General features: G+C 48.8%; 1 protein-coding gene across 1 annotated transcript in view; it reads left to right on the top strand.

The window, feature by feature from the left end:
- The window catches only part of LOC146801339 (sodium/potassium-transporting ATPase subunit alpha-1-like), a 312,352-nt gene that overhangs the window by 251,401 nt on the left and 36,650 nt on the right, over positions 1-24,301 (top strand). Inside the window, exons 15-17 of the mRNA XM_085620987.1 lie at positions 15,957-16,107; positions 16,691-16,859; positions 17,185-17,339. Coding sequence (XP_085477113.1) covers positions 15,957-16,107; positions 16,691-16,859; positions 17,185-17,339 — 475 coding nt within the window. The remainder of the gene's footprint in view (positions 1-15,956; positions 16,108-16,690; positions 16,860-17,184; positions 17,340-24,301) is intronic.

Below are 24,301 nucleotides of genomic sequence, written 5' to 3'. Positions count from 1 at the left end.
AGGCACCTTGGAGACAGAGGGACAAATTTATTAGTCATGTGTGTTGGAATGACAATGATACTCTGTCAACACATACACAGGTCATGTGGATGTACATGTGGGAGCAACACTGGCACCCCCCATTGCAACACAGATGCTGGCATCCCATTGACCTGGCACACAAGTGACGGATAACAGCTAAACACCCCCTGCTGCCACGGAGAGGCCGCTATACACCATTGAGGCCCTGATGGGGCAATCACACACCATGTCAACCCGGTGCAACCTGTATGTTTCCGAGGCCAGTGTTACACACAATGATGGCCTCATCACAATCCCCAATCCCCTGCCACATGACAGTCACCAAGTCTGAGCATGGCTCCAGGTGAAGCCTGCCCCATGTCATGTTCCCCATGTAGGATCACCATGTATGCAAATGGAACACACATGAACCGGAGAAGTGCACACAGACTACAAACAATTCACACACCCAAAACGACGTGAGGCATCCCTTACCCTGAGGAGATTTCAACACTTGCCCGTGCATGTGACGCTGAATCAGCACATGTCGCTGTGTTCATGAGGAGTAGCAGGAGCACAACAATGCCACCAGCAGACAGCATGCACATGGACCTGTGGAAGAGAGACACACAAGGATTCAGCACAAAGGAGCACATCCGCAAGCATGTACTTAACACGTATCATGTTGTTAACATGACAGGTGACAATGATGACCCTCAGACAACATCCTTCCATTGCGCCATCACTTGAGTGACACTTCAATACACACCACTGACTCACTTGGCAGACATGCAGATGGACACACACATTGCAACACATGCCACACACGGCCCAATGCGTGCACACTCAGACACTGGAACTCACCACTAAGCAAAGAAGTTGCGTATGAGCCGACTCCGCATGTCCTCCACAGCCTCCTCCTCCTCCACATCACTTGCCCCGTCACCAAGCCCTTCATCCTCCACGGGTGGATGGTCCTGGTCATCTTGATCCAGTATGAGTGGAACAGCTTCCTCCACTGCCATGTTGTGCAGCATGCAGCAGACGATGATGATCTTGCACACCTTCACCGGGGCATATGGGAGTGCTCCGCCGGTCTTGTGGAGGCACCGGAATCGGCTCTTCAGAAGTCCAAACGTCCTCTCAATGACTCTCCTGGTCCGCCCATGTGCGTTGTTGTAGCGGTGCTCGGCAGCCGTGCTGGGGTTGCGGACAGGCGTCATCAGCCATGGCATGTTGGGATAGCCAGCGTCCCCTACAAGGAAACATCATGGACAGAAGTGTGTCAGCACAGGCAGTGAGATTGGAAGATGACGCCAAACACTGAACTGCCAGAGTCTACCCACCAACAATACATGCTCGCTCGTTCCGCAGCTGCAGCATCATTTCTGGCACCCTGCTACGCCTCATGATGAAGGCATCGTGTGCTGATCCTGGAAAGCGAACACAGACATGTGAAATCACCATGTTGGACAGACACACCACAAGGGCATTAATGGAGTGATAATGTTTGCGATTCCTATACACCACCTCCTGTGCCTGTGGTGGTACCAACGCAACATGTGTCCCATCTATGGACCCAATGACATGGGGCATCCCTCCCAGGGCATAGAACTCACGCTTGACATCTGTCAACTGCTCACGATTTGGGAATTTAATGTACTCATCCAGGTGAACCAACATGGCCTCTAAGAAATCATGCAGAACACGGCTGAACATCGTCTGGGACATGCCCCCGACATCAGCAATGGTATGTTGGAACGTACCCGTGGCAAGGAAATGTAGGGCTGCCATCACCTTCAACTTGGGTGTCAGTGCACTTGGATACCTGTGGCGCGGGAGGAGTTGTGCTTCCAGCCGGCCAGTCAACTCATCAATCAACCGTTGGCTGAATCTGTAGCGGCGTATACAGTCCCGTTCATGCAGGGCAGCAATGTCTGGCATACGTCGAGGGAGAGGCGGAGCCCTGCAGTGAAATGGAAGGAACACCTAAGAGTGAGCACTGTACAACAACATCGTCAATGCACTGAGCACATGTTACACAGCCAATACACATATGCCACGTTGTGAGTCAGGTCTGTGCCACAGTTCCTGGACACGTACGCCAGTCAGGTTACACTCCTACCAAGGGACAGCCACTAACGGAGGGGGGCAAGATCACGATGACATGGCATGAGACTAGCTGTGGGCCAGTGTAAGTGAACATGCACACGCATCACAGGATTCACAGACATCCACACATGTGCAGAAGTAGTATGCGTATGGTACAGACAGGTAGTTGGATGCGATATGCACTGGTCACATGTCATAGGAATAGGACAGGCCACACACATTGCCTTTGAGGAGTACATGTCGAGACAGAACATACATAGGGAGCATGTGGATATGTACTTGTGTTGATACTCCGTGTAGTTGGATACATACACACCTCATGGCAAATCACATATGTGGGCTGGTGTGCGGAACAGTGTGCCATGCCCATCGACACACAGACACATGTTGGCAGCAGCAACTGCTGACGCATTGAACCACACACCTACAGCAAAATCATGGAAAGACATGCCACACACATGACATGGTTGCAGCATGCAACGCAGCCATACACGTGTCATATGTAATATTCCGTGTACCTGGCATCAGGGGACAGGTGCGGGTGTCCGTGACTGGGACATGCAAGTGACTCATGGCTCCACTAGTGTGTACGACATGCACACATGTCAAAGGAGTGCAGGGGATGTGTGGTACAATGCGCACCATCACACACGACATGTGTACACAGCTCATCGTACATGTGCTTTGCCCACACCTCAGGGGTAAAGTGCCACATCACATCCTGACACACCTGTGTCACACACAGGTGGTATTGCACAGACAATGCATTGGTGTCCACCCTTGGCAATACCTGTCCGCTCCATTCCTGTCTGTGTGCCGCCTGTCACCACTGACAGTTGTTATACGCACCGTACATACGCTCGGAGCGCGTGTATAGGGTCCCTGGGCCAATATTGCCGCTGGCGTATGCGTACGCCACAGTAGTACGGACTGTACACGCGCTTGTGCGGTCCGGATCACAATATGGGCGCTGGCGTATGCGTACGCCACAGTAGTACGGACTGTACACGCGCTTGTGCGGTCCGGATCACAATATGGGCGCTGGCGTATGCGTACGCCACAGTAGTACGGACTGTACACGCGCTTGTACGGTCCGGATCACAATATGGGCGCTGGCGTATGCGTACGCCACAGTAGTACGGACTGTACACGCGCTTGTACGGTCCGGATCACAATATGGGCGCTGGCGTATGCGTACGCCACAGTAGTACGGACTGTACACGCGCTTGTACGGTCCGTACTACTGTGGCGTACGCATACGCCAGCGCCCATATTGTGATCCGGACCGCACAAGCGCGTGTACAGTCCGTACTACTGTGGCGTACACATACGCCAGCGCCCATATTGTGATCCGGACCGCACAAGCGCGTGTACAGTCCGTACTACTGTGGCGTACGCATACGCCAGCGCCAATATTGTGATCCGGACCGTACAAGCGCATGTACGGTCGGTATCACTGCTTGTGGGGTGCCCTAGGGCGTGGAACGCACCGTACCTGTGTGTAAATGTATGAAAACACATAGGGGACACATGAGGGACAAGTATAAGGGCCTAAATGCCTGATGGTTGCCATGGAGACTGAGTTAAATTTTTGAATTTGAGCACCAGGTGCACAGCAGAAGTCAGTTTGAAAGAATCTACATTGTTGCAATGTGGATGTTGACTTGACATCATTATCAAAACTGAAACCATGCAAAGCCACACACTGGGGTAGGTTTGAAGGGATTGGATGAAACGTAGGATGCTAATGTGACTGACCAATCAATCTGTACTCCTATACATGAACAGGCCAGCCAGGCATATATAAGGCAGCCAGGTCCCATGAGAGAGCACTTGCCTGCACATCCATTCATCCATGACCACTGCTGCTGATAGTGATTCCTCTGGCACCATGTCCAGGACTGTGGAGAGGTCACAGCCATTCACCCAGGAGGAGAACCTTGCCCTGATAGATGTGATCCTCCCACAGTTCCAGAGCCTGTATGGTCGACCAGGGGTTCAGGTGAGTGCAGACTCCACTAGCTTAGACTGTGCCCCTTTTGTGTGACAGTGACTTCTGGCATTGTGTCCATGTGTGACAGACATGCACTGTTGTTTGGAGTGGGTCCCAGGGTGTGGAAGGCCTCATGTCACCCATGCAGAGCATGCTGTGTTTCCTGTGTGCACTCCTCACTTGCATAGTGCCTACTGTGACAATGAATGCAAGGTGCATGCCACATTCTGCCTGCATACTCCTCCTGGGGATGTTGTTTCCACAGTCCTGATGTGATCCTGTGTTCCCCCCAGTGTGACAGGTGTCAGTACCCATGGATGTGTGTTTGTTCAGTGTACCTGTGCTGTGAGTGTCCAAAGGCCGTGTTCGTCCCCTGCACATTGGTGTGTGTGTTAGTCCCCTGTCATGTGGGTGAGTGCATATGGGGAGTGTTGCACACAAGCAGCATGAGGGATGGATATGGCCTGGCCATCGGATGTGAGCAGGGAGCAGTGCTGTGTGCATGCCGTGCTGAGCCAGCCCCACACCTGTGACACCCCCGTCTACTGGCACATGGGCAGAGTGAGGTGTGTACCCGCAGTTGGCAATGCCATGTGATTGTCCTGTACCTGTGTGTGTCTGTGTACTCTGCTGAGGTAGCATCAGTGTGCTGGGGCAGGTGACTGCTGTGAGGTGCTGTACATAATCCTGGTGTAGCCTGTGAGGCACAGTGTGATCCCTGGTCAGTGAGTGTGTGGTACCCCTCATGCCACCCGTGTGCTTCCACTGGCACGTAGTGCATTTGGCCTTCCACAGTGGATAATGTCCCTATGACAAAGGTGCAATTAGTTGCATGCATACCATGGCCTGTTCATAATGAGGATTGTTCTATATGTGTGTCTCTGTGTCTTTGCTCATGTGGATTAATGTATTCTCTCTTTTGCATCCTCACAGGTAGGCGCCATTGCCAAGGGGGAGATCTGGAGGGAAGCCGTCAGTGCCGTGAGGGGTACAGAGGGTCGGAGGCGGAGCCTGTCTCAGGTGAGGAAACGCTGGCAGGACATCCGGTGCTGGACGAGGAGGATTGCACGGCTCCTGCTGGGGGACTCACCTGAGAGCCGTAAGAACCGTGGCCGCCGTCGTCTGACCCACATCCAGAAGCGTGTGCTGGCGGTGGTCTTCCCCGATATGGACAGGCGCCTACAGGAGAGGCAGCAGCAGGAAGGGGGTAGGTACATGTGTGTCAGTTGTGTGTCCCCAGCCAATGTAAGTGTGCAGTTGCATGGATACACTGCCAGGGTTTGATTGTGCAGTGCGTCAACTTCTCCACAAAGTAGCACAGTGCTGTTCTCACTCCCTCCCTTCCCCTCCTTGCAATGTGTTCCCTGGTCTGTCGCCACTCTTGCACAAGGTTATTTAGGCAGGCAGTTCATGCAGGTGCCCTATGCTATCAGCATCATGTGTGGGGGTGATGTACCACAGGTATGGGGACCTTGCGTGTGCCATGGCCAATTTCAGTCATTGTGGTGTCCATGTCACTTGGCACTGATTGTGAATCACGACATAGGGGTGTGTCTCCAAAATGTACAGCCTTCCAGCATGCATGTCCAATTGTGTGCCCTCTGACATGATGTGCCTGAGTGGGAGGCCTGCTAAGTGCAGGGACGGTTGCTTAATTTGCAGTCATGTCCATCCTGGACCATGGAGGAGTGTGGGCACTACTGTGCCCTGGGGCACCTCTTCCTAGGTATCATGTGCGTCATCCAACAATATGGCCATTCACTGTGTCTTTGCCATGGGTTGCGTAGGGTGGCATTGTACCCTGGGCTCAACTGTTAGGACCTACAGGTTGCTACATGTGTCCACTGTACAGGGGGACCCATTTTGCTTGTGCATACTCACAGTGGGCATTACCTGTGTGTGTTGTTGAGACAATCTGATGATGTTTGCCTGTCAATGATGTGTGGACATGGCCACCAGGGGCTGTGTGTGTACAGTCATGAATTAGTGGAGGCCATGTGTTTCCATCCCAGAGTAAGAGGTGTACATACTTTCTCCGTCTCAATGAGATTGTCTCAGGTGTGGGTGGTTTGTGCGTACAAGGCCTACATGTCAGAAGCTTCATCCTCCTTGCTGGGTTTAGCCTGTGTGTGATGTTTGACTGGACATACGCTCAAGGTGCAGTGACCCTGTCATGTGTGGCCTGGTTTCATGTATTGCCTTTGCAGCATGCGGCAAGAGTAAATGGATATGATTCATGCTCATCCCTTTTTGACGACGCAGTGTGGTGCAGGTGCTGTGCACATTTGTCCCCAGAGGCTGACTCCTCTCTAAAATTTCAGGTGCAGTGATTTGCTGTTGTGTCATGATCTCCATTGTGTCTCAGTGGCATGGTGGGTAGAAAAACTGTGTGTTCCATGGCCTACATGTGTACATTGTTTTGTAGGTGTTACTCCTGTTGCTTTTCAGGCTATGCAATGTGACCTATGTATATTTGACTCATGTGACATAAGTGTACAGGTGTCTGATTTTCTCCTGTCTCTTCACCTTGCCCACAGCATCGCCGGGGGACACGGAAGGAGACACTAGCACGGACCGGGAGGAGAGATTGAGCACCAGTACCAGCAGTGCTGTCCTGTCTGGCACATGGAGTGGCACGGAGGCCGAAGGGAGTGAGGCGGAGGACCTGTTGACTGCCAACACAGACTATGACGCAGACGGGTCCGAGGCTGAGCTCCCAGAGGTGGCGGAGTCTGCCCCCCCAGCTGATGGCAGCCCTCCACATCCCCCCGCCACCTCAGGTTCCATCACCGGCCTCCCACATGCTCGTGGCCCTTCCCTCCGTGCTCGGTCCCCACATGTCTCCTTCCTGCCGGGCACCGCACCCCCTGCCCCTGTCACCACTGCTGCGGTGAGTGCGGAGTCTGTGGACATCCTGAGGCAGTTGCAGGTTGGTCAGACTGCGATGCTAAATGTCCTCCATGCCCACACCCAGGTGCTGACCCAGATGGAGGCATACATGGAGGGCATGTCGGCTGCGCAGTCTGACCAACGGCAGTTGCTGAGGTCCATAGACTCCACACTGACTGCAGCACTGGATCTCCTGCAGCGCTGCGTAACACCCCCTACCCCTGCCCCATCCACAATTCCCACTCCCGTGCCTGTCCCACGCACATCCAGACGTCAGCGTGCACGCACCCCAACAGACACAGGCACCACACCACCAGGGAAGTCGAAGCGCACACCTCCTGTCACGCACACACAGGGTGAGGAAGGCACACCCACTGGGTCGGGGGGGAAACGTAGAACACGCAGCCACAGTGGGAGTCCGCATTCCACACAACCCACTCCCTCCAAATCCACTCCCCTTAGCTCTCCTGGCCAACAGTCAGTGACAGCATCATCCACTGCGAGTGTGCCCCCCAGCCCCAGGATGACACCACCCCGCAAGCGGTGGAGGCGGGACCCGGCCAGGGGAGTTGAGTCCCCCACCCTGTCCACACCCTCCCCCAGTGGCGCTGCGACCCATCCCTTTGCCCCCCCCCCCTCCTTGGGGCCTGTGGTTGGATTGGGTACGGGGGAGTCGCTGGGGGAACTTGCCGACGTGTGCAGCGCCATTCTGTCCTCCACCTTTGGCGCTGGCACCCCCCCTGTGGCAGATTCATCCCTCCCTGCACCCACAACACCTACCCTTTCCCCTCCTGTCCCTGCGGTGCCTGTTTCCACCCTCCCCCCTGATGCCCCCTCTTCTGTGGATGAAATGGACTTGTGAACTGTGCAGGCAAGCTAGGGGACACACGTCCCGATGTGTACCCCCCCCCCGGACATTGCTGTTGGGCTGGCCCATGGCCCTTGTACATAGTGGACATTTTCTCAGATATATTTTCCTGCTGAATAAAGCCTTTTCTTTTTGTTTTGCACACTGATGCTTTCCTGGACTTGCTGTTGGTGCTGGTGCTCCCTGCGTTGGGGTGGTGATAATGTGTTAGGGGTCTGTGAAATGTTGGAGTGTGCTGCTCATGGGGTGTACCCTGCCATCTGCGTGCCATCACAAAGGTCTCTGCAAATGGTATTTGGTCATGTTTGCTCTCACTGTATGGTGACATTGTCCCAAGGTGTGTTCCGTCCTCTGTGGCCCAGGCCATTTTTCCTGCAGGGTGTCTCCCAAATGCTGTGCTGTGCTGTGCTGTGCCTACATTTCCTGGATGTGTGAGGGTTGCCTTTCAATATAGCCATGCTGGCTCAGCGATGGCTCCGCCTGCATCTGGGGTATCACCCTTGTAGGTCACTGAACTTGTTGATGGGGTATATTGTCCGATGTCTGGGCACTGCTGGGAGTGATAGGTACACACCCCTCCTGTGTCTGGGCACTGCTGGGAGTGATAGGCACACACCCCTCCTGTGTCTGGGCACTGCTGGGAGGACCCTGCACCCACCCCTCCTGTGTCTGGGCACTGCTGGGGGTGTTTTGCACACCCCATTCTTATAGCAGGTTCGGTGCGTACATGCACGGGTGGGGGTTGGGTGCGTACATACACGGGTGGGGGTTCGGTCCGTACATACACGGGTGGGGGTTCGGGGCGTACATACTCTGCTGGGGTGGGGGTTCGGTGCGTACATACACGGGTGGTGGTTCGGTGCGTACATACACGGCTGGGGTGGGGGTTTGGTGCGTACATACACGGCTGGTGTGGTGGTTTGGTGCGTACATACACGGGTGGGGGTTTGGTGCGTACATACACGGGTGGTGGTTTGGTGCGTACATACACGGCTGGGGTGGTGGTTTGGTGCGTACATACACGGGTGGGGGTTTGGTGCGTACATACACGGCTGGGGTGGTGGTTTGGTGCGTACATACACGGGTGGGGGTTTGGTGCGTACATACACGGGTGGTGGTTTGGTGCGTACATACACGGCTGGGGTGGGGGTTCGGTCCGTACATACACGGGTGGGGGTTCGGGGCGTACATACTCTGCTGGGGTGGGGGTTCGGTCCGTACATACACGGGTGGTGGTTCGGTGCGTACATACACGGCTGGGGTGGGTGTTAGGTGCGTACATACACGGGTGGGGGTTCGGTCCGTACATACACGGGTGGGGGTTCGGGGCGTACATACTCTGCTGGGGTGGGGGTTCGGTCCGTACATACACGGGTGGGGGTTCGGGGCGTACATACTCTGCTGGGGTGGGTGTTAGGTGCGTACATACACGGGTGGGGGTTTGGTGCGTACATACACGGCTGGTGGTTCGGTGCGTACATACACGGCTGGGGGGGGTTCGGGGGCGTACATACACGGGTGGTGGTTTGGTGCGTACATACACGGCTGGGGTGGGGGTTCGGTCCGTACATACACGGGTGGGGGTTCGGGGCGTACATACTCTGCTGGGGTGGGGGTTCGGTCCGTACATACACGGGTGGTGGTTCGGTGCGTACATACACGGCTGGGGTGGGTGTTAGGTGCGTACATACACGGGTGGGGGTTTGGTGCGTACATACACGGCTGGTGGTTCGGTGCGTACATACACGGCTGGGGGGGGTTCGGGGGCGTACATACACGGGTGGTGGTTCGGTGCGTACATACACGGGTGGTGGTTCGGTGCGTACATACACGGCTGGGGTGGGGGTTTGGTGCGTACATACACGGCTGGTGTGGTGGTTTGGTGCGTACATACACGGGTGGGGGTTTGGTGCGTACATACACGGGTGGGGGTTTGGTGCGTACATACACGGGTGGGGGTTCGGGGCGTACATACGAGGGTGGGGTGGGGGTTCGGGGCGTACATGCACGGGTGGCGCTTGGGTGCGTACATACACGGGTGGGGGTTCGGGGCGTACATACCAGGGTGGGGTGGGGGTTCGGGGCGTACATACACGGGTGGCGCTTGGGTGCGTACATACACGGGTGGCGGTTCGGGGCGTACATACACGGGTGGGGGTTCGGGGCGTACATACACGAGTGGGGGTTCGGGGCGTACATGCACGGGTGGGGGTACGGGCCGTACTTCCACGGGTGGGGGTACGGTCCGTACATACCCCTGCCCACGCTCTGCGTGCCTGGGTACGGGCCGTACCCATGCCTTTGGTGTGTGGGTACGGTGCGTCCCACCATTGTTGCGGGGCCGTGGGGTCCGCACCGTACACAGGCCTTGGGGGCGTGGCTACGGGTCGTACCACGCGTACCCCTACATGACCCCAGCAATGCTGGTACGAGCTGTACCAAGGCCTTTCTGACGTGGGTACGGGCCGTACCGCTATTGTTGGAGTGACGTAGGGGGAAGCGTGGTACGTTCCGTACCCACGCTCTTGCGGCCTGGGTAGGGTACGTACCGGTTCGCGTGACCATCCACTTCCGTTGTGGCGGACGCTTGCGTTGCTGGCCTCGCCCCCACCCCCTGGAAGTGACCAGGCCCTGATGGTCAGGTATGTCCAGGCCATGTGTGATTTGGTACCATGTGTTGGTGTTGTGTGTCCTGCCCCTGCCCCCCCCTTTGCCCCTGGTTGTTGTGCTGACCTTCTGCGGCGTCTGCGTCGGTTCCTGTACGCCAGGTGGACTGCTAGGAGGGCAGGGATGGCACGTAGGTTCGGGTCCATGTCTGTTCGTCGCGTCCAGCTGCTCCTTGCGTGTGTCGTCCTGATTTCCCGGCAGTTTTTGGCAGCCGGTAAATATTTTCCGTGCGGGATGACGTCGGTTCGAATCGTACTTCCTGGTTCGTGAAACGTAGGCTGGATGCGTACCGACGTCACGTCGGCTCCTTTCAGGATCGGAATTGTGTTTAGTTTCTGTTCGGTCGGTGTTTTGTTCGAATCGTACGGAAATGGTGTTTCCGTATGAATCGTACTTGCATTTTCGGATGGATTTCGCACCGGGTACGAGTCGGACGGAGAAAAGGCTCCGTCCGACGGTTCGTACCCGGTTTTTACCGGATCGGAATTGGCACCTATATCTTACACTTGGAACTAGGCTTGCCTTACATTGTAGATTCAAATCGGATAGCCCCGATCCTACTGTGGCATTCAATCTGGCGGAGGGACACAGTGACCCTGACCCAAACTATAATAAGGAACTGCTTAAATCTGGAAAACCACTGAAGATCTAGGTGGCTTAGCTATGTAGAGTCAGTGCTGAAGGCGTTTGGGCTCCCTGACCTATTCAAGAACCCATTGGCATGCAAAAAGGTCTCAAAGCCAAAGGTCATCAACATGTTTTTATCGATGGCTGAGTATAGGCGAAAGGAAAATAACCGGGACAAACAGGCAGTCCATATCTATCGCCAGAGCCCGCCGCTGATAGAGGGAGGGTACTTCTATTTAGCAAATGTCACTAGTGCGGAACATAAATTCATACTATTGAGATTTCGTATGAACATGATACCGCTGATGTTAGGTTATCCAGAAAAAACTTATAACCACTCAGATTTAATTTGTGCCTGTGTGATAACCTATCAATACAAACTGAGTTACACCTAGTCCTGTTTTGCGGGCTCTATGAGAAAGAAAGGAATGACTACCTTACATCAATTTTACAGCGACGAAACTTTAAACAATGTAGGATCGCATTTTATTTTTTTAAATCGCTATCTGACCCCCCAGGTCTGCTTATCAGTAGTCAGGTTCTTATGGGCTTGCATGAGAAAGAGGAAGGGGGGGGGCGTAAATCATGGGGTTGCTTATGTAATAAGAGTTTTTTTACTCATATGTGTAAGAATTTGCTGCTATTGATTTTTATGTACGATGTATTGGGAATCATTTACTGTTTTATCATTTATTTATTTGGGCTTTTATGATCGTTTTTACTGGATCGAATAACGAAATTAATTTAATTGAATTGACACAGGGCCAAAACACTAAGCTCAATTTACATTCCTACCGCCTCAATGTCAAAATTAATTTTTTTTACCTAATTTAAAAAATAAAAAAAATACCTATGGTGCTGAAACAAGGCCTGTTACTTGACAAAACCACCTGTACAAACTACAGTGATTGATTTAAGGTAATCGTAGAGCTGTGCTCGCTCTTTTCACCAAGAAGGAACATGTACTATAATAGTGAATGCTAGAATGAGCACAGTCCCCACACTGGTTTCAAACAACAAAGGCCCACATGTGTGGAGAAAATCAAATCTTAGTGGTCCTTGAACTCACTTTCAACTAAACAGAAAATCTCATGTACATTGCCTATTTACGTAAATTAAACTTAATTCATGTTGTGAACTTTTTAGGCCATCAACTCAGGGCATCCTGTAGGTGATGAAGTTGGTTTACTACCCCAGCTGCTTCTTTATAGAACAGAAGAGTTTTCTAGACTACACTCACTGTTATAGAATCATCTAAATGCCTAAGGTATAGAAACTGAAAGACTGTACTGGAAACATTAGAAATCCAATACCACAGGGCTACAGAAATCGAAGCAATACCACCACAGAGATATCCAAACAAGCAAGGCATATAAATAGAAATATCTACAAATATATACACACCTAAGCCATAGAGAAATAGCAGTAGAAAACATATTGTAATGGAACCAACAACACAAGGCTGGGAATCCTCTATAGCCAATGTTTAAACAGCAGTTTTCATATACACTCATTTAACATTTCAACAGCCATATGCTACTTGCAATCTATCCACGGAATTATTGTGGTCCAAACTCTATCTAATGAGGTGGAGAGACAGAGAGCTGAACACCCCTCAGAGGATCAACTGTCCAGATTTTCTACTTCATGTCAAGTGTGAAGGAATCCTCTATAGCTCTGCTCCCAGTACCTGCTTTTTAGACTGGACAATTCTCACAACACTTTTAATTCCAGGAATTTTCTCAACTTTACATTCACAGTGAGAAGGATACTGCTACTGTTTTTTACCTTTTACAATGTGTTAAGTTTGAGATTTTCTCTTCATGATAACTGAGACTTCAAATAAATATATTTGAAAGCCTCCATCCCGCTCCTGTAAAAAAAAAAAGGAAGATCTTCATTGGGGATCGTCTTGCACTGCATATTTGTTGGTTCCATCTTGTTCATGACTCAGAACAATGTGTTATCTCTGAGATTTTCAGAAACAGCATTTCGGGATAATGACAGGCGCCTGTCCTCGGTAGAGAATTCTGCTTCTTCATCATCATCTGCTTCTAAGGACCATGATCTTGGGTTCTTCAAAAGTATCACCTGCATACTTCTACAGCAGCTATATGGCCTTACGAGCATGCTGTTAAGATTCAAACCTCTGGCCAGTCACCCACTTCTATCACTGCTCCAATTCTGCCTCCACCGAGCCTCCTCGCGCGTATACCCTCAAGTCATATACAAAGAGGTCAGTGTCTTCTGTTCATGAGATTCCTGTCAAAAAGTCTAAATTTGGGGACTTATTTAGACTTTGGTGGGCAGAAGGTACTCAATCGGGATGGCAGAGGATATTGATCCTGTCATCCTGAGGAACCTTCACCAGTCAAATATAGGGTTGTCCGCCAGTCCAGCGGACAACTCTTAACGTTGTCAGGAACCACCATCACTACAGTTCCTGTCAGTGTTGTAAAACATGATGGTTGCCTATCAAACCTTTACAAAGTTTTTTGTTTTTGAAAAAGGAAAGACCTCCGACCCCCACACATTGGGAGTGTACTCCCATGATGTGGGGGTCATTATGGGTTTATTTCTACCCTCCCTCACCATCAGGATTTACTTGGTGATGACGCACAGCAAAAAAAAAAAGCCATCTGATTACTCACTCTAAACTGGACAAACAGTTGTGTGTCTAACCATCAACGGCCTGTACTCAGTCGGATCACTGGAGGAGGATGTCGGTGACAGGACTGTGGCTTAATGCCTAGAGCGGTCAACCTCGAAGCTGGCGAACCAGGTTCGAATCCCGGCAGGAATGCGCAACATCCTGTGTTTCTGGGCAAATCACTTAATCTGCCCATGCCTAACAAAAATGAATGTGTCCGTCTGTAATGCAACTGGTGCTCGGGTTGAGTTTGCGCCATATAAAACTGGAGTAGGCTCCGTTGTCGACATACTTAAGGTCCTCCTGCCACAACATGTGGCAAACGGACCTCAAGTATGGCGGAGAGGGTACTCCGTTGCTGATGTATTGCAGATTTCGAGAGTTTATAACATAGATTCTTTTCAATCTAAAATAGAGTATCTGATTGAATGTACCCTGAACATCATATGGTCCATTGGCACATATGAGTTGCACACCCATCTTCTTCCCTGATGTGTACCCCAGACCGCTTCTGATCAATATTATACATGGTTTTAATGTGTTACTATGCTTATTTAACAAAACTACAGCTAGCAAAACTAAGAAAAGGCTAAATGTACACCTTTGCCAATTTTACTGGCTGTGAAAAGGCTTCCAATCCACCTGCTCACAGGCAATCCAAAGCCACCTCCTTAGCTGCTCCATGTCGCCAGCCTTCTGATTGAAGACCTCTGACTGACAAATTGTTTGTTTTGCTGTCAATTCCTTATGCTCTGTTAGTTACTCCACTGTCAAATTTGTGTAGCCTTTGGTTAAGTCAACAGTGGATACGTTTTATCAAAGAAGAGCTTAGCGAGGTGGATTCTCTCCTGCATCAGTACAGCCCATGCTCGGTTGGGCACAGCTCTCTAGCCGGTGTGGTCTAAGCTCACTCTGTGAGAGGCATTGCAGCTATGACCTCAGTACCCTAGCAAGAAATCTGCAGAGCGGCAACTTGAAGGATGATGCACTCTTTCGCCAATGATTGCTGCCCAGGTGTACTGCCCGCAATAGTCAGCAGGGGAACTGGTGATGCATCAATAGCTGTTCATTAAGGTAAGCCTAATGGCCACCTACCTATGTCATTCCTATGACACTGCATTCATTATAAGTCTTAATTCAAGCATGTGAAAATAGGAATTATCCAAAACTAAAACAGACCAATGTACTTTTCTGTTACTATAATTGTCTAATATTGCAATGTCCAATAGATTAACATTCACTCTCCTCTCCTATCAGAGGTTTGTAAATTATTTACTCTTGAAGAGCACTGAAAAACAGAGCCTCTAATGCGAGTCGAGCTATGTGGCTTTCCATCCCATTGGCTGGAGTTTTCATACACATAATGAGGTGGTTAGGCTGCAAGTAGCACATTGACTGGTTATATATGTACCCTGCTATGCCAACATTGATTAACAAGCATTCCCAGTCTAACAACAGAGAGTAATTAAAGTATGTGAATCTATAAAATATGCCCGTATTGGAAAATTTCAATACCAGGTAAGTAACATTTTGTTACCTGCAGTATTGGATACACTAAACTCAAAGGACCACACAATGGGGGTAATCTGTTCCCTTATGTACACACACCATTCACACCAAATACTCATACGGCAGTTTGCTGGGGCGAGAGGTCCAGTTTACAAGGACTGTGGTAATTTTGAAAAGGAAGGGTCAGGAGGCAGCTCCTCATCACAACTGCAGGTAAAATGTTTATACAGCTACTTCCATATGCCTATTGCAACCTTTTCTTATTATGGGGAATTATTCTCCCATACTAATTGTGAGGATACACTTGTTATGTATTGCTTTCTTCTACCCGCTGCTGTCCTTACATCATCTTTTTTAACCCTTGCTGCCTGCTAACGCATGAACTGAGGTCTCCCATGATGTCTTTAGCCTAAAAGCTTCTGTTTTATTGTTGATATCTTCAGCCTAAATATGCTTGAACAGTGACCTTGTGTGAGATCAATATATGGTCCAAAATAAGGTTCGATACACTACATAAAAAGAACCCTTCCGTACCTTGTACATCCTTTATACCTGTAGATCTCGTGCATGAACAAATTCAGAGCCGAGTCTCTGTTCTGGTCATGTATTAATTTACACAATATTTCCTTGTCTCTTTTCAGAGATGCAAAGGCCTGTGTGGTCCATGGCACAGACCTAAAGGATATGAGTGCTGAAAACATTGACGACATTCTGCACAACCACACTGAGATTGTCTTCGCCAGGACCTCTCCCCAACAGAAGCTGATCATCGTGGAGGGATGCCAACGACAGGTACATGGTGGAAGCCATCTGCTGGCATGTGTATGTTCTGTTGTGCTTTGCATGCAGACGCATAAAAGGAAAGCATCCAAGAATCTTCTCAGGAGGGCTAAATTCATATGCTGTTAGCCAACAGTGTTCAGGTGAAAGCAAAGCAGACTTGACTTCTGGTCTGGACTTGAAACGTCCCTGCCCTGGGGCCTGATAATACTAGTGATGTCCAGACTTTGATACGTTTCTCACACTGGGTAGGTAACACTGCACAATGTTCAGCACACCAACATGCCACTGCCACAAGGTGAAGTGGCTTACAACAAACATGATAAGTGCAATCATAAGAGTCTTGTGGGACATTGATAGCTATCCAAGGGGTATATCTGAAATGATTTGTTAGCACGTCTCATAATCGTATCTAATACGAGATTGTGTTGATGCCCGGTGAAGGACTCTGGAGGGCACAGAGGTATTCTATAATGAAAGGGGTAAGGCAGTTGTAGTTGTGGGTGCTTCAACATGCATTTCCTCATAAAAGGGAATTTTTCCTTGTGTTAGTCAAATGCTGAAATCCTCCTATTGCAATATTGTTGTGTTTCAGGGAGCTATTGTGGCTGTTACTGGCGATGGTGTGAACGATTCCCCAGCCTTGAAAAAGGCAGACATTGGTATTGCAATGGGCATTGCTGGTTCAGATGTGTCCAAACAAGCAGCTGACATGATCCTTTTGGATGACAACTTCGCCTCTATTGTGACTGGTGTAGAAGAAGGTGAGTATATAAGGGACACAAAGGATTGTGACATGTTTTATGAACACAATAAGTGTTCATGATTCTCTCATGGTCATGCTGTATCCTACCTTCTATTGGTAATCTACTAGAGATACACAATGAAAAGTTGTGCTTCATTGTTAAACACTAAATCTAGTTTGTACTGCATTTTCTATGGGTGTCATGGGCTTTTTAAATTTCCAATGTACATTGTTTTCAGCTTGTACTAATGCAGGCCCTTCTGGTTCAACTGAGTAGAGGCCAGTTGGGGATTAAGATACACTTCTGTCTTCAAGCATTAAGATGTTGTTATTTCACTCTTTAGGTCGACTGATCTTTGATAACCTGAAGAAGTCCATCGCCTACACCCTGACCAGTAATATCCCAGAGATCACACCCTTCCTCATCTTCATCATTGCCAACATCCCACTTCCACTTGGTGTCGTCACCATCCTCTGCATTGACCTGGGCACAGACATGGTGAGATTCCAACTCCTTGGTTATTTACATTGAATTTTGGAACAGGAGTAGACCATTGCTTCACTGCACACATCTGTTGAGTTGGGCACCATAGGATTCATTAAACTAATAAATTGTGAATCACCAGTCAACAAATACACACAATACTGTGATTAGATATGATACTCGAATGATTTATATAGTGTGGGAAGGAACACTACAAAGATACATGAAGCATCCACGTCACCTCTGTATGTCACAACATCTGGAAATTACAAACAGCTTGTAAAATAACGCATTTCCATCTCCTCTAGAAGATTTTGATAATGATGTTTCTTTCTTTAGGTTATACTATTGTTCAGCTGAGTCTTCGCATAAATTCATTACACCTTCCAACAAGTTGTGTGCAAATGCAGTCACATAGGAGCTACCCATTGTCAGCACATCTTCTTGAACTGTTGTAGAGTATGTAGTGTTCAGAGATAGTGACTCTGCGATCTGTAGCTGAAGCTGGAGCTGTTGTGACTGGCAGCTGTGGCAGAGCTCGACAATGTACAAGAATATGGTTCTGAAGCTTCTTGGGCTCCTGGTCTTCTGCATTCTGCTGGTGCCTTATGCCTGTTGACACATGCGGGATCATTCATGTTTTGTCCGAGGCAACCCAGGCTCTTTAGTGGTGGGGGATGAACAACCACGTGGCGTGTATCAGGCTGTATTTTATTACCACAGCCGGTAGTCACAGTGGTGATGGGAACATCCTCTCTGGCCCAGGGGGCCACTTGGGAACGTGGAGATCAGTTATCTCTGTTCGTTGATGGATTGGTAGCATCATATTAATTTATTTCAAGTTGTGCGCCATCCGGATGACCCTCAAGGTCTCTCTGAGTTCTATCAGGACACGTCAGTTCTAGTATTATTGGATAACATTATCACTTTACTGTGATGCAACAAACAGGGCAGCGTGGGGGGCCATCTCCTATGTGGGAGGCTCCTGTGGTCATGGCGGTGGCTGGAACCTCACAGGATCTTCCTGACAGTCACCTGGTTCCTTCAATATCAGTGTAAAAAATCAGCAGGCATCATCTTGCCAATAAGGAGATTTGCCTGCGGTCGTTCAATGGTACACACCATGGATACATCTGTTCGTTGCCTCCAAGAATGCCCAGTGCCCAGCCTTTCGCACCCTGGAGATTCCTACTTGAGGGTCCCTAGGAGATACTTACCGCCATAAGTGGTACTTCGGCCTCCTTTACACATTTCCCCCTCTTCCTCTAAATCCAGAGGTCTTGATGGAGCTCATGACTAGGCCTAGCTCATTGACTCCTTCTAACAGCTCGGATGGTCTGTAGGGTCTTCTGCTCAGAGCTTCTGAATCTCAGCATATGCCCTCTGCTTCAACTACCTCGTCTGGAGGACCTGCTGCCACGGCAACAGGCCGGAGTCCTGAATCCAGACCTTCACAATGTACCACACCATGCATGGTGATTGTGTAGAATCAAGAGGTTTCAGTCTTTCATCAGTGGTGGTGATATTATGTTTACTGCTCCATGATCATTCATAATGTCAATTTATTCTGGCCTTTTATCTAACGTTGTCCCCTAGGTGATAATTTACTGGAACTTCAGTTTTTATGTCAGGTTGGCCACATCCAAGAAAGCACTGTTTAGACCCTGTGTGTCATAGGCTAAGAAAATACTTTATGCTGATGACCCTCATGAAGATTGAATCTATTGTCTGTACCCAGACACAAGACCAAAGATTGCAAGGTTTTTCACATTTTTTCAAAAGCTATCGGTGACTGTGAGGGTGGCCCGCTCAGATAGTTCCACAGTAAGTGGACTTCAGAGGTTACTACATTAGTTGAGGAGTGCTTCCCTAAATAAATCCTTCAAATTTCACTAGGAGAAAGACAAATCTGACAAGACAAGATAAGAAGTGTTGTACTTAGAAGTCAGAACCATCTGCATCAGGCAAATTTACCATAAAAGGCTTCAAGGAGTCTAACAAACAGCTGGACAGGCAACGCACACTGCCCTTTGAGGTGCATCTTGCAAAGAAAACGTCTTCCAAGACTTCATCAGTGACCACATTATTGACAGCTCTCATCATCAACACTCCACTGCCAATGACACCTACATCAACATTCAATCCTACAGCTCTGTTGACAATGACTCCACCATTGACGAGACGTTCAACCATGTTAACAACATCTGCCAGGAGTACTTCCTTGACATCAGCACCATCAACAATGTCTCAGTCAATGACAACATTTGTTTTCTATACAATACCATCAGCGGCATTGCTGTTAGCTCTAGAAACTACAATATTCAACCCTGACCATTGTCTTGCCTTGTCTTCCCAAGATGCTGTTCGACACTGAAGTAAAGTCCCAGGCCAAGGGTCTCTATGGAAGAGCTACTAGCCAGGCATTGCTTGTTGTCATTCTCTGGTGGAGACTGCCTCCAAGAGATTTCGATTGCCACTCCCAGTTACATAGTTTGACTGCCTTTTGTTTGATTTTAAGTAGGCACCTAGGACCTCTGTAAAGGCGATTCCCATCATTGATTTCATTTGTGTAGAATGAGTAAAAAGCACTGGCATCAGTCTCTCCTCTGAACATAAAATACAAGTCACCAGATAATACTACATGCCTAAAGCCATCCGCGTGCAGATTATTATTCAGGCAGCACAACACCACTCATGGAACCATACCTCGCCCTGCACAACTCCTTCAGTCTAAGAAGGTCAGGCAATTGGCAATTTGGGCATAGGTGTCTACACTTAACTGCAACATACTTCAAGGCTGCTAACGCTCTTGACATAGTTGGGCGACACAATGGGACATGGTACCTGAATCTTCTACCAGAGGATAAGAAGCAGGAAACGAAAGCCCATAGGTGGCTGCCTCGGAATGGGGTTGGTGGGGAATGGGGGTAGGAATGGATAAAAAAACAATTAAATGAACTGACCTGCCCTTTCCCTGCAGCCGCCACTGCATGCCTCTCCTTTGTCCTTTTGTCTGCACTGGCAGCACAGGAAGCAGAATCTCCCAGCCAATCACAACGCTGCATGAGCAGCTTCGTGATTGGTCTGAGGCCCGGGCATGTTCTCCACAGCCAGATGTCAAACATGCTAAGAGGGCCGGCTAAACATTCATGCACACTTAGAGACTGAAAATCACCCCTCACTTTGTTCAGCCCCGCCCGACCTGGCTGGCGCCAGTCCGGCACAGAAAAATAAAATGATAATATTGTCTTGTGATTAGCACTTTATTTTTATTTTTGTCGTGCTCAAATAGCAGTGGGGCTACGCTCCTCCGCCTTAGCGAAGGCGCCACCGCTGCGAAAGCCATCCTGAAAGAAGATGAGAAAGCAGCAGCAGCAGCAGTGATTGATTGGGCTATGGCTGTTGTGACCGCAGTCTTCTGACAAATGGCAGGTGCTGCAGTTCTAAAACTCTGTGATTTACTGCGTTTGACATTGTTTCAAACTAAAGTATTGCAAAGCATACGAGATATGCCATTTGATACTGAACATCCATGCAGATGTCATGTTGATAAAGATTTGCAAGCCATAAAAATAGAAACTGAAACTAACAGATCCCTAGGGGTCCTTCAGAACAGAAGGAAAATATCCTTTTGGGGTGCAGGAGACCGAGGTATACCATCCTTATGAGGGGGCTTCCTGCTGCAAAGACTGCCATCAGTGCAGTCTCAGTGGAAGCAAGAATCCCCTCAGACAGGTGGGTTTTGGACCTAGTCCATCGTGGACATGCGTGCAGATGAATTCAAACGCCTCAACCTCATCCACTGGGGAAGTGCTCCTATCAGCATCTGCATTTATTAAGGAGTGCTGGGATATTCAGGCTTCTACTCATGATTTCTTCTTATTCAGAAAATGTTGGGGAAATGGTAATCCATTCTGAGCTTCAGAAAAGTGATCAAATACCTGTAGAAGCAATCATCCAGGATAGTCACTTTGCAGGAAGATCTCCAGCTGCTCTAAGACAGCGAATACATGATGGAGCTGGATCTGCAAGATGGTTGTTTTAATATTCTGATGCCACTTCATGCACCTCAAGTTCTTGTGATTTCTGGGTGACACTATAAATTTGAAGTGCTTCAATTTGGTCTCAAGTCAACACCAACATTTTTACAAAGTGTAAGGACTCTTAACTTAATTTCCGGCTAATTAAGGGCAAACATGCAGCTAACAAGGTCAGCCAGCAATGCTTGTTTAAATATGTTCCGATTTCTAGGACTCACGTTCAGTGTGGTCAAATCTCCTTTGATGACTACCAAACACACAGAGTTCCTAGGAGTAATTCTAGCTAGGGTTGTGGGGAAAGCTTATCTATCGCAGGAAAGAACCCTTATGTTATAATCCTTGGCAACTTTTCCCACCGTTAAGACATCCATCACCAGTGCAGGAATTGAATACAGTCTTTGCACCACTAATAAAAAAAACCCTTCTCCCCCACACTTAGAAAATACTTCAAATATGTAACATGGGAGATGGGTCTCCTATGAGCCCTGACATCAGCAAGGAGGGTTAGTGGGATACAAGCATTTGATATTAAAGAATACATTTGGCGATTCTAGAAAGATATCATTATTATCTCGACAAATCTTACACTTATACCAAAAGTTCCAAAGCACTTTCAGCTGAATGAGTTTGTGGTTTTCAAATCCTACTTTGAAAATCCTACAACGGTGCTTAATTGCCTCGGCTATTACTTTCTGTTATTTTAAAACTGGTTCTTTACTGAAGATATCGGTTTTGGCTCACTCCACAAGACATGTGGCTGCCACAGCGGCACTGTATGCTGGTGTTCCTGTAAGTGATATCTGAAGTGGAGCAACATTGCTGAGCCACCACACATTTCTGAAACCTTGCTGCCTGGACACACAATCAATCAATCATAGCATTTGTAAAGCGCACTACTTACCCGTGAGGGTCTCAAGGCACTAGGGGGAGGGAGAAGCTGCTACTGTTTGAAGAGCCAGGTCTGAGAAGACTTCTGAAGGTCAGGAGGTCTTTGGTCTGCCATAGGCGGATGAGGAGGGTGTTCCATGTTTTGGCAGCGAGGTGGGAGAATGATCTGCCGCCGCCGGTCACTCTTCGGATGCGGGGGACGGTGGCGAGGGCACGGTCTACGGAGCGGAGCTGACAGGTGGGTATGTAGAGGCTGAGTCGGCTGTTGAGGTACGTTGCTCCGGTTTTGTGGAGTGCCTTGTGTGCGTGGGTGAGGAGTTTGAAGGTTATCCTCTTGTTGACAGGGAGTCAGTGCAGGTCTCTCAGGTGGGGTGTGATGTGGCTGCGGCGAGGGATGTCGAGGATCAGGCGCGCGGAAGCGTTCTGGATGCGTTGAAGTAGTTTCAGTAGTTTGGCCGGGGCCAAGCGTCTAGACATGTATTAGTCAGGCAGGGGCTCTTTCACAACCTGTTCCTCTAAGGTAAGCCTCTTCCTACTTTGTTTAATAAGTTAACTTAATGTTCTTAATGTGAATTTTACATGACTGGCTTATAATATGCATACCAAAGAGTGAATACTGCTTGCTATTCTAAATCAAGTGTGTGAATCTATGAAAGATAAAATGCTAGAGAAGACACAAGTTACTTACCCGTAACTACAATTCTCTCGAATGGTATCTTTCATAGAGTCAAATGTGACCCTTTTTTCTCTCCAGACCGAGGCTGTTACGTTTTTCCAAGCACGTGTGTGCTTTGAAAATTTGAACAACTGTGGCCTATCGGGAAGTGGTGAGTGCTTCCACCTCATTGAATGAACATTAGGTCATTTCTAATGATGTGAGGGGAGAGGAGGAGTGTTCTTATAAGGGGCTATTTATGGACTACGGTGTTCTAAGTTCTAGATTTATGTTATTGTTGTATGGTTCTTTAAAAGTGCTGCAGGAGTTGCATTAAAAGAAGCAATGCATAATGGTAGCCTCCGGTCTTGAAATGAAATCTAGATGACAGACAACGCAGGCCCAATGCTTGTCTTATGAGGGATTCTATCTTCACACGAAGAGCATTTATCAAAAACACCATGGCATGGTGGCTCGGAAATATGGAAGGAGTTGTAACTCCTTTAGAAAAGAGAGAGGAAAAAGGCCCTTGACTCCCAAAAATGATATTAGTGTCAATGTGACGCCAAACAAAACTGAGTTAAAAATGAAAATGCCACAAATATTGAATTTTCATTAAAGAATAGCCTGTGAGAGGCTGTTGTGTTCGAGTGTATGTCTGAATGTGCACCATATTTAAAGTGTACGTTTTACTTCGCTTTTTGTTTTGTTTGGCAAATGTTCTGTATCACTGATTTAGGTAGTAGTTGGCTGCCTTCTACGCAAATAAAAAAAAGGGTTAAGAACACGTTTTTCCTTATAGTCAGGTTTTCTTCCAGCTAATGCCTTATCAAAAAAAAAAGTGTTCTGGGGATCAATCAATCACGTTGTGGATGTCTTAGGAAAATATCTGTTTCACAGCCCCCAAAGCTGCTGTTTTCACCCTTATAAATTGTCCTAGGCTGTAGGGGGTCTTAAATGCCACACCAGACTTCCCCGAGTCATAAGCCAAGGTCTTACCATAACATACCCTACTATGGAAATCTTCGGTCAGTGTCCAGAGAGTAGCCATCTCACGCTGAACTGCAAACCCCAAACCCACGCAACACATCATGGTCCTCGGGTTACTCAAGGAAAGAGGAACTGTAGGGATTTGATGGCTGCAGGACCCACGCAGACACAGCTCAGGAGGGAGATCACTTCAGGCCGTGTCTCTGCACCCAGGTTTGAGTCAATATATTTCCAAGAAACGAAAAAAGACACCTTTTATACCAAGGCCTTCCCTCACACAATGGGAGATTTGAGGGGTGTGACTGTAGTGTCTGTTTCCTTTGGTGATTCGTCATTACAGCTTCCCATGACTAGTCTTAACAATTATTTCCGCAACTCCAGGAAACTTAGAAAGTGGCAGTGGG

Source organism: Triturus cristatus, chromosome 8 (assembly GCF_964204655.1).
Source record: "Triturus cristatus chromosome 8, aTriCri1.1, whole genome shotgun sequence".
In the NCBI taxonomy this organism is placed as follows: Eukaryota; Metazoa; Chordata; class Amphibia; order Caudata; family Salamandridae; genus Triturus; species Triturus cristatus.
The sequence above is the reverse complement of the archived record's forward strand: the minus strand, read 5'-3'. Positions and strand labels throughout refer to the sequence as shown.